The sequence below is a fragment of the Lactuca sativa genome, chromosome 6, assembly GCF_002870075.4.
Source record: "Lactuca sativa cultivar Salinas chromosome 6, Lsat_Salinas_v11, whole genome shotgun sequence".
Lineage (NCBI taxonomy): Eukaryota > Viridiplantae > Streptophyta > Magnoliopsida > Asterales > Asteraceae > Lactuca > Lactuca sativa.
In genome coordinates this window covers 25,378,422-25,389,909 of record NC_056628.2, presented here as the reverse complement: position 1 = coordinate 25,389,909, position 11,488 = coordinate 25,378,422, and the positions used below count along the sequence as shown (strand labels likewise).

At 38.8% G+C, this 11,488-nt stretch overlaps 1 protein-coding gene across 1 annotated transcript; it reads right to left on the bottom strand.

The window, feature by feature from the left end:
- Positions 1 to 5,128: 5,128 nt before the first annotated feature.
- Positions 5,129 to 11,299, bottom strand: LOC111895182 (beta-D-xylosidase 1). The gene is made up of 7 exons (XM_023891282.3): positions 10,800 to 11,299; positions 8,733 to 9,011; positions 7,219 to 7,388; positions 7,046 to 7,143; positions 6,620 to 6,964; positions 6,119 to 6,532; positions 5,129 to 5,993 (listed from the first exon to the last, which is right to left on the bottom strand). The coding sequence occupies exons 1-7, from the start codon at positions 11,226 to 11,228 to the stop codon at positions 5,392 to 5,394; spliced, it is 2,337 nt and encodes a 778-aa protein (XP_023747050.1). The 5' UTR covers positions 11,229 to 11,299; the 3' UTR covers positions 5,129 to 5,391.
- Positions 11,300 to 11,488: the final 189 nt, after the last annotated feature.

The following is an 11,488-nucleotide window of genomic DNA, read 5'->3' as shown; positions in this document are numbered from 1 at the left end:
CGAGACCCTCAGACAGAGATTGTGCGAGGCCTCGATCCTTACCTTTCCAGAGGGAGTAGAGGACTTTGTAGTCTACTGTGATGCCTCGATCACAGGTATGGGAGCAGTGTTGATGCAGCGAGGCCATGTGATAGCTTACGCCTCGAGGCAGTTGAAGCCTCACGAGGCTAACTATCCTACCCATGATTTAGAGCTGGGGGCGGTTGTGTTTGCCCTCAAGATTTGGAGACATTATCTTTGTGGGGTCCGTTGTACTATCTACACGGATCACAAGAGTTTGAGGTACCTTATGGATCAGCCGAGTCTGAACATGAGGCAGAGGAGGTGGTTGGATGTGCTGAAGGATTATGATTGTGAGATCCTTTACCATCCAGGGAAGGCCAACATGGTGGCCGACGCCCTAAGCCGCAAGGTGTCGGCAGCCCCTATCAGAGATTTATGTTTGAGGATGACAGTGATCACTCCGTTGTTGGAACGGATCAGGGAGGCTCAGGTTGAGGGCCTCAAGGAGGAGAGGCAAAAGTGTGAAAGGATAGTGGGCCGAGTAGCTTCGTTTGATTATGACAGTCGGGGATTACTAACACTTCATGGGAGAGTGTGGGTACCGTACTGGGGTGGGGTACGGTAGGTGTTGATGGACGAGGCTCATAAGTCTCGATTTTCTATCCACCCAGGGGCGACGAAGATGTATAGAGATCTTCGACCCGATTATTGGTGGCCCTGCATGAAGCGGGATGTCGCCTGGTATGTTGAGAGGTGCCTGACCTGCAGGAAGGTCAAGGCGGAGCACCAGAGGCCTCACGGCAAGATGCAACCGTTAGACATTCTCGTGTGGAAATGGGAGGACATCACCATGGATTTTATCACCAAGCTTCCCAGGACCGCACAAGGGGTAGATTCGATATGGGTGGTAGTGGATCGGTTGACTAAGAGTGCTCATTTTATCCCGATCCAGGAGAGCATATCGGCAGAAAAGTTAGCCGATATCTATGTGCGTGAGATAGTGGCATGTCATGGAGTGCCGGTGTCGGTGGTGTCAGACCGAGACATCTGTTTCACATCCAGATTCTGGAAGCGGTTTCATGACGAGATGGGTACTCGTCTCCATTTCAGCACCGCTTTCCACCCTCAGACGGACAGGCAGAGCGAGAGGATGATTCAGACTCTCGAGGACATGCTCAGGGCATGTGTTCTAGACTTTGGTGGCAGTTGGGATAAGTATCTTCCGTTAGCGGAATTTTCGTATAACAACAGTTATCATGCGAGCATTGAACGACGTCCCTTTGAGATGCTTTATGGGAGGAAGTGTAGGACCCCGATTTGTTGGGGCGAGGTCGGTCAGCGGGTCGTTGGGAGCACTGAGGTGGTGCTCAAGACAACCGAGTTGATTCAGCAGGTCCGTAGTAGACTACAGACTGCACAGAGTCGGCAGAAGAGCTACGCCGACAGGAGGCGTTCAGACTTGGAGTTTCGGGTGGGCGATATGGTCCTTCTGAAAGTCTCACCCTGGAAGGGTGTCATCAGGTTTCGTAAGAGGGGCAAGCTGGGCCCCAGGTTCATTGGTCCTTTAAGGGTTTTGGCCCGAGTGGGTCGTGTTGCTTATCGGTTGGATCTTCCAGTAGAGCTTAGCCAGATCCACAACACTTTCCATGTGTCTCAGTTGAGGAAGTGTTTGGTGGATGAGCCAGCAGTTGTTCCCCTAGAAGATATTCAGGTTGATAGCAGCCTGAATTATATTGAGAAGCCGGTCGCGATTCTGGACCGGAAGACAAAGACCTTGAGGAACAAGGCAATTCAGTTAGTGAAGGTGCAGTGGCACCACTGGAAGGGGTCTGAGTGGACATGGGAGGCTGAGGACGAAATGAGAGAGCAATACCCGAAGTTATTTGCAGATTCAGCCGTAGCAGACTTCGAGGACGAAGTCTGAGACAAGTGGGGGAGAATTGTAACGCCCCATTTCTGGTATGTTGGTTCCGTGGCATTTATTTAGAAGTTTTCGAGAGGGATTCGGCGAGTCTATGGCCCAACTCGCCGAGTAGGGATGAGATTTCGTGCACGTGTTAGTCGGTGACTCGGCGAGTCCATATTCGGGACTCGGCGAGTCTGCCTGCCAGGTAGAAACCCTAAATCCCCGGGTTTGCACCCTATTTAAACCACCTTATGAGCCCCAAACTCGTCCCCTTCACCCTCAGAGCACCATTTAGCAAACCCTAATCATTTCTTTGAGTTATTGAGCTTTTCTTGTGTGAATCTTGAAGTTTTGAAGAGAATAAGGAGGCTAGATCCAAAGGAGGAGAAGAAGATCCGAAGTCTTGCACCCATTTCAGAGTTTATTGAGGTATTAACCGAATCCCTTTTGTTTCTATGATTGATTTCTCTTTAACAAGCATATTTAGCCTCTTTTAGCCATTTCTTAGCTTGTTCTTAGTAGAGAGATCACATTAGATTGATTAGCCTTCGGATCTAGCCATGTTTCAGTTCCAAAATCGTAGATCTATCACCTTTATAGAGCCATTTTGCATGATAGCCCTAGATCTACTCTTCCAAGTGCCTTTTTAGCCTTTATACCCCTTTTCACGAGTATGTACACGTAAATTTGGAAACTTTACGTGGTAAATCATCCTTAGAAACTCAGATCTATAAATTGTATGCGGTGGTTTTGAGCAGAATCGAGTTTTTAGAATCTGCATGCATGTGACTCAGCGAGTCGTTCTTCGGACTCGGCGAGTCAGGTCGCAGGTCCCCGATCTTTACCCCTTTGAGTGATTCCGAATGGAGGCCAGTGAGCAGTAGGGTGGACTCAGTGAGTCGGAGGTTAGACTCAGTAGTGGAGAGACTCGACGAGTTGTTCATACAACTCGGCGAGTCCAAGACAATCTTCTTAGATCGAAGAACAACTCGTCGAGTTGTTCATATGACTCGGTGAGTCGGATGCAGATTGCCTGAGCTTTTGAATCAAGAGGGTACTCGTCAAGTCGATGCCATACTCGACGAGTAGCCACGAGTAGGGTTGAAAAGTGAGATTAGGGACTCGGCGAGTTGGCGACCCAACTCGGCGAGTCAGGTGAACTGTAGGTTGACTTTGACTGGTAGAGTTGACTTTGACCAGGGGTAAAGAGTCCATTTTCCCAATGCAGTGATTAGCATCTGATTGAGTGTGTTTATGGATTTGTAGCCCGGGAGATACTGGAGCTGCAGCAGTTAGTTTCCAGAGCCATACACTCAGCAGCCAGTTCACGAGGTGAGTTTCCTACCAGTAGGAACGGGTCTAAGGCCACAATGTTGGCCCGTTCAGTTAGCAGTAGTTTCCGGATTTCGGTCCAATGCAGTAGTTAGTATGTTTGACGCCTCCGTGGCTCAGACAGGATTTATGTGTTTATGCTAGTTGATATGTTATGCTATGTTGTGTTCAGTTAGTCCGGACTTCGGTCCGATGCAGGGGACGGGGTCCCAGTCAGTTTCGGACTTCGGTCCGATGTAGGGGACGGGGTCCCAGTCAGTTTCGGACTTCGGCCCGATGTAGGGGATGGGGTCCCAGTCAGTTTCGGACTTCGGTCCGATGCAGGGGACGGGATCCCAGTTAGTTAGTCCGGACTTCGGTCCGATGCAGGGGACGGGGTCCCAGTCAGTGGGCAAGGCCCAATATGTGCTTTATATGTATTGTATGGTATGTGGTAGTTTGGGGGAGCACACTAAGCTTCGTGCTTACAGTTTCAGTTTTGGTTTCAGGTACTTCCGCAAGCAAAGGGAAGAGCTTGGGATGATGGCATCGTACACACCACAACTTCAGTTTTTGTCCTAGGAGTTGATTCAGTTTCTTGTTATGTTTGGATACAGTTGTGACACAGTTTTTCTCATAGTATTTTATCATGGTTTTTGAAACATGCAATGCATGGTTTTTATTATGTGATACTTAGTTCCATGGTTTTGTTATAATAAAAATTGAAATTTTTGGGTCGTATTTTTGGGTCGTTTCAATAAGCGTTTACCTCAAGGTATATTATGGTGATGTGTCTGCAAAACCTGCATGATCTTATACATATTGATGTTGTATATTATCCCCCTAAATTGGATCTTAAAGTCAAGTAAACTCAAAAATCACAGCACCTGTGATTCCACTTGTTTATAGACTTGTCTAGAATTCATGATACGATAAATCATTTGATTGGAAATGTAAATTTAGTCATGAAATGCACATGCTTAATCAAGATCCCCTAATAAATATTCAAGTGCATTACAAAGTTGTACATGTATGAATAATGTTATTTCGTGTGTTATGTTTTAAAGAGAAGCAAAAATGAATCTCATAAAGTCATTAATATGAGCAGGTGATGGCGTAGAATTTACTGTAAATAAGTAAAGGGAAAATGAATCAAGAGGGTAAACAACTATTGAGTTTGTTCTCATTTGATCCTTTTTTTTGTACCTTATATACCATCGAACTTGTTGTTTGTGTTCACCATAACCGATACTAGCTATCACAGGTCAAAAGTCAGTCAAAAGGGTTATAGTGAACACAAACAACAAATTCGATGGTATATTGAATTAAAAAAAAAAATAACTAAATGAAAACAAACTTAATTTATTTACCCTTCATAGTCATTTTCCCAAAAAAAAAAAAATGATGCAACTGAAAAGGGACACATAAATACGGAACCAAAAAACTAAAAATTAAATTTTAACATCTTTTGAAAAGTAATTCCAACAAAAATGTACACATTAGAGATATTTGAATAACACGCTATTGATGAATATTTGAATTTGCATCAAGGGAATATTGCTAATATGCCAACAAGTAAGCTTGTAATTGTCACAAGAAAGTCCAAATTAAGATTCAACACAGATGCTGACAAAGGTGCGAATCATTTCGTAACTTTATTTATTTATTTTAATGGATGCCGATGAGGGAAAAAATAATCAATTAGTGAATAAAAGATAATCTACAATTTCTCGATGGAAGAATGGTTAATGAATTACAACAAACATGTTTGGGTCAAAATAATATTCAATAAAGAAAAGTTTAGCATCTTATTTATGACCAAATTCTGAAACAAAAACAATATATATTGTTCTATATTTTAACGAAGGATGTATAAACAAACTATGAGACAAAATAGCAAAGCAAGAATTGATGAAAGAAATATGTTTATTCACATCCTTTCTTTAAATTTCTTTAATTGAAAGTTACATATACAAACCAAACAAATTAAGCACCTCACACCTATAGGGTTTTAGTCCCTTAATAATTTTCTTTTGAATTAAAAAAGAAAACTAAAATATGCTACTAAACACCCCATTTACAGTTTCTGTTTAACCGAGGGGCAAAAGTAGGACAGTAAAAAATGGAACTTTTGATAGTTAAAGGTCTAATATGAAAAAAAAAGAACATCATCAATACTTAATTTCTTCTATAGTTGGGCTGATAGTTAAAGAATGCTTAAGATCACCAATGTGTAGGGTGTGTTCACCCATTGGAACCCTTCGGATCCCAAATTGGTCCACCACACTCATGTGTTTGCACACATGAAGGTCAAGTTTGACCCTTTGTAGCCCACCAGCCACCACATGGACCTTTTGGAAGCCCACTAATTGCTTGTCTGTGGCCCATTTCCCTTGTGGTGGGCTCGAGAACACCATCACAGTATGGGCCCCATCTATAGTTCCTGTATTCTTAACGTCGACGTGTAGTCCCATTAGGAGGTTCGAACATTTTGTGTGGGATACACGAACTCCGTTGGCTAGGGTTGTTGTATTGCTGTTTTCAAGGTGGATTGGTACCATAGAGACTGAAATCGATGTTGGGGCTTGAGCTATGGAATGTTGGAAAGTTGTGTAACTTAGACCGTGCCCGAATGGATAGACCACAGGCCCTTTGTAAAAACGGTAGGTCCGGCCTGGGTAGTTATGGGCCGGGTCAGCCCTCATTGCCATATTTGTCATCGGCACCTTGGCCAAATACTCTTGTGGGTACCATGTCATAGGCAACTTTCCTCCTACAAACAATCCACAAAAAAAGATTAGTAGCCTATTTAGGCCCAGTGAAAATTTACATAGGCCCAATGACCTGTCTAAACTCATTGGCTTTTAAGAAAATTTATATATTCTTATTTTTATTAACCTGGATTTGTTGTTCCAAATAAAACATCGGCGATTGCAGTTCCTCCTGATTGACCCGGATATCCGGCCCAAATTATAGCCGAAATCCGAGGGTCATTTTTAGCGAAAGTGATGTCTAGAGGGCCACCAGACATAAGGACAAGCACGACCGGGCCTCTTGAAGCTTTGGCAACTCTAGATATTAGCTCTTGTTGATGTCCAGGCAAGAGTACATCGACCCGATCTCTTTGTTCGGCTTCAATAGATTGATCAAGGCCCATGACCAATACCGTTGCATCAGCTCGTCGAGCAGCTCCTTCTGCAGCTCCAATAAGGTGGTTTCCTTTGCAACTCACGTCAGCGCACCCTGCTTGGTGAATTGTCTTCACATATCTAGCTATACCTTGTAAGGGCGTAGTATATCCGCAAGCAATTCCTAAAAATATCCAAAATAAACAATATGCTTGTTAGATTTGTTTTTAAAAATTTAATAGGAACTTAATTTTATTTTTAAAATACATACCTGCATAGTTGCCTATCATGGTGACAGTGACATCTGAATTTGGACCAACAACTGCAACGGTACGATGTAGCGTTGTTGACAATGGTGGGCCTTTTCCACGGTTGTCTAGAAGGACAATCCCTTGACGGGCCGCTTCTAGCGCAAGATGGTCACTAGACCTTAAGCACACGTCCGGTATCCCTAAGTTTGCGTAAGGTTGCCTAGGCCCATCAAACATGCCCAAACGCATTTGAACCACCATTGTATTGTACAAGGCCCCATCAACATCAGCCTCTTTCAATTTCCCTTGTTTTATCGCTCCTTCCGTATACACGGCCAAAAACGGGCCACAATCCAAATCAAGACCTACAATAAATAAACTCAAATAAAATGACCCACAAAGTAATATATAACATGCTATATAATTTGACTCAATTTTGTACAAACCTGCTTTGATGCTATCAGCAGCTGCATCTTCTGGTGTTGCGGTATAGTGTTGACTGGTATACATAACTCCAACCGAATCACAGTCCGAAACGATGTATCTGTTAATTTAAGAAAACTATTAAAACTCAATTTTGAAACCGAAAATAATGAATCATTGTTGCACAAATTAGTACCCATTGAGGCGCCAAGTCCCACGAATTGTGTTCTTGAGGAGATTCTCATCCGCACATGTAGGCTTCCCATTAACTTGATTGTACGAACACATTACGCTAGCAACTTTACCTTCTAAAACACAAGCCTTGAAGGGCACATTATATGTATCCTCCAAATCTTGTTTACTCACCTGCGTAAGAAATAATTTCTACCATTTAATCTTTTACTTCTTGAAAAGACCCAAAAAAAAAAGGCGTAAAAGAGGTTGAAATTTAGTCGCATAGTTAATTATGCATAAATTTTAAAGATTTACATAGAAAATATTGTATTTTCATGGTTCTTAAATAATTGATATGTTAACAACTAATAAACTATATGTAACTTTCAATATAAATGTTTACATAAAGTTGCATTTTTTGGATGCAACATGAAAAATGATGTTTTGTACTCCACTTTTTCTATGGGGTATGAAAGAAAGCTACGTTTTTGGTTAGATGATAAAAGGTGCATATGTTTCAACAATCGTGAGCCACTTTTTGTATAAAATAAAGGTAAGGTTTCAACGGATACAATATTTCTTAGGATATATGCTTCTTTATGTGATGGAGTGTAAAAAAGTTGCGTGATAGTATAAACTTATTATATGGTTGATTTCTTTTACCAACATTTTATCAGATTTGTCAATTTTGGTATCGGACGCAAGTTTTTACTCAAACATTTGAAATTATTTAAGTAAAATTATTCTGGGTTTACAATAAAGTGATTTTTAAAATAAAATAAGTAATTATGTTTCCTTTTATGACCAAAATATGTAATTTTGTCGACTAAAACAATATTATTCATGTTTACTAATTTATATAATTTTTTTTTTTTCAGTTTTCTACTATTTTATGTAACTGACACGAATTATGCAAAAACTGCATTTCCACCTGTTAAACTAGTTAGTGGTTAAACATTGCAAATTTTATGCCAAAATGAAATATAATTATATATTTTTCACAAAGAACTATACTGTTGCATAAATTATAAAAATAAAATAAAAGGCTGTTACACATATGCATGTTTAACCAAATAAACTATATATGCCACTTGTTCAACTACGTTCCAAAATTTTGCCTTGGCATGTTCATGGTGCATATTTAACAATCTGATACTCTCTTTCATGTTTCCCTTTTAAAAAAAACACCATTTTTCTTGATTTTAGAAGCCAAATGATATATCTTTTTCCTACGGTTTCTCTTTTCTATTACAAATGTAAGTACTTTAGTAATTTCTCATTTTTGCTAAATGATGTGATTTTCTTAAATGGTATATTTATGGTAACAATTTCTCAGTTTTTCTGGCGATTTAAAAATAGCACCTTCTCGTTTGGTAGCTAGATTTGGAGAAAATGAGTTCATTAATTAATTCCAATACTTTTTTTTGCTACCATATAACATTCTTTGTACCCAAACTCCGAAAAAAAAATCCTTATATTTCGTTTTAATATGTTAAAATCTAGTCATTTTTAGTAACAATATGACACTTTTAGTACCTTTGCATTGAAGTGAAAACGATCAACTCCATTCCAATTATCAAGATCATAAGCAGTGTAGTGCTTACAACATGCCGCAACTTTCAATCTGTTACCCACATTGCCTTGAAGTCCTTTCACATATCTAACAGCATATCGAGCAGACAATACTGGATCCTCTCCTGGTGTTTCTTGACCTCGACCCCACCTCGGATCTCGAAATATATTCACATTTGGACTCCAAAATGTTAGCCCTGCTTTTCCTCCATTGTACATTGCACGTGCTTCATTTGATACAACCTGAATATATTTTTTTTACCGAAATATTAATCTCTAAGACTACAATACTATATCTTTCAAACGATATAATATAGTATATTTATTTAAATTCATAGAAAACGATTTATTACAACATATATTTATGAGATTGCGTGTTTAGTTGCATACCAACATTGGCAATTTACAATTTCATATATTTTAGTGAGATTTTTGAATTTGTTATTGTTATTGTTGTTATTTCTATCTTCCAAATCTGAAATAGGCAACAACTTATACTTTATTAGTAGAGAAAGTATAATTAGTCGGTTGTTATGTCAAAGTTTGTCATTATGAATAAGTGAAAAATATATAATAATAATAATAAAAAGAATAGGGGTCTTTTTGGAGGATGGGTAATAACTTATTATAGTAGAAAGAGACCCCACAATTAGGTTAGGGGCCAAAATAAATGGTCCAATTGGTCATGTATATGAAAAGTATGGGCTATAACTTACAAACATGCCAAAAAAATCCACTTGTTCTGAAAAGGGACATGACAGCTTGTACCACCAACATCCACAAGCTACTGTCTTGGGTTATCCATCTTTGTTTTTGTTATATTCCCATACATAAAATACTTGTATATTATGTATCACAAGTTGTATTCTCAAAACATCAAATATAACTTCGTGTTTCCTTGGTTTACTTCTTACAAAAAGGTCATTTGTGGTGCTATACCTATGTAAAACAACTCTTTTTCATTGGTCATGGTTTTGAAATATCATTTGATAGTTGTTCATTACGCAATTAAACTAATTATGCTAATAAAATAAGATGCTTTTCTTATCAATGCCTCATTGAAAGCAATTTTTCTTGTTAGATGTCTCATGTCTAAACTAAACTACTTATGAATCATTAGGCTAGGGAGTTTAGCAAAGTTAAAGCCGATATCATATGAAAAGACAATAATACCCTTATGATAAAACACGAAAACATATTATTAGCCTACCATTGTTACATATATATAGGTTAGAAAAATGTACACTTTATTGATTATTGTTTGTTTTGTTAAGGAAAATGCATGCATGTTATTCTAATTTTGGTTATATGCACCCACGAAAATCTTTTGGCCTAAGTAAAAATGAAAAAAAGGAAATGTTTGTCGCATTTATATATACAGTCAAATAATATATAACACTTCACCCCTCTATGGTTACTAGATATGTGATAAAAGCCCCTCAATTATTGCTTTGAAGTCACATGCAAATAAAAAAGATTTTCTTTTTCTGTCAAAACAGGCACTGTTTTCTTGGCAGTAGAATTTGGTTATCTTGTGAGTGAACAGTGAACCACATTAGCACGAGCACCAAAATCAAGTAAAAGTAATAATTATTTAATATGCTTGTATTCAAAGTATTAATAATTCTTATAAATTTATAAGTAGTACCAAATAAATGAATATTCTTTATAAAATACAATATGAAAAAACGATATATAATTATATAAACAAGTATACAAAATATGGTTGTGTGGGTCCTTTTCACATTTTTATTGAGACATGGGTCTGGTGTATACGTATTGGTCCTACCGTTTTACCTATGTCTTTTTTGTTCGTTTTATAGAATTATAGGTTATTCGTATCTCATGCATACAATATATATTTTAATAAAAAATATATATGTGTAAAATAAGGTATTTAGTTTGATTATAATTCGAAAAATCGATCACCTCATATATAATTACTTGAAGATAATTATCATTATCTCCTTATTTCTCTAGCTTTATATTATTATACTGAAAGAAAAAAAAAACAAGAAAAAGTCTAATTACCGTTCCGATTTCCTCCCACAAAGTGTCGTTAAACGTGGATGCAGTCGTGATAACTTGAGGAAACTGCGTGGCGCCATGAAACTCGGGAAGGAACTTAGTCCCAGGACCGACGTCGGAGACACCATGCAACGCCTCCGACCACCATTCATATCCCTGAATCCCCAACCGAGGAATACCGGCGGCATTATTTACCAATAATCTTACCTTCTCTTGTAAAGTCAAACGTCCTAACAAATCTTTAACCCTAACTCCAATGGGTAAGTTTATCCGACAAAACGGGAAGTCTTTAGTTCCCCGATTACTGGGATCACATGCAAACGGAGTTCTTGATTCTCCAGTGGAGAGGAGAAGGAATCCGATGAGGAGGAAGAAGAAGAAGAAGAAGGTGGAGGGTGAAAGAATGAATTTGGTGTGAGTTATTTGGACCATCTTTGTGTGAGTTTTGGTTTGGTTTGAAGAAAGAAAATGAAGAGTGAAAGGGTATTTATAGGGTGATATTTGAAGGTGGCGTATAGATGGTGGGTTAGTTTTTGTGTTTAGGATTGGATTTACACGTCCCTTTATAACGATGTTTGCCACTAGCTGCCTTACCTCTTAACACTCTACATATTCTGTTTTCTTTTCAATCAAAAGACAATACAAACCCAGCCCATACATACATACATACATACATACATACATACAAATGT

Bases quoted from the DNA above. Each gene is read 5' to 3' on its own strand.
- LOC111895182 (XM_023891282.3), bottom strand. From the start codon at position 11,228: ATGGTCCAAATAACTCACACCAAATTCATTCTTTCACCCTCCACCTTC. The intron at 7,389-8,732 runs GTACTAAAAGTG...TTTCTTACGCAG, and splicing joins GTTTTCACTTCAATGCAAAG to GTGAGTAAACAAGATTTGGA. The intron at 6,533-6,619 runs GTATGTATTTTA...GGATATTTTTAG, and splicing joins CATGATAGGCAACTATGCAG to GAATTGCTTGCGGATATACT.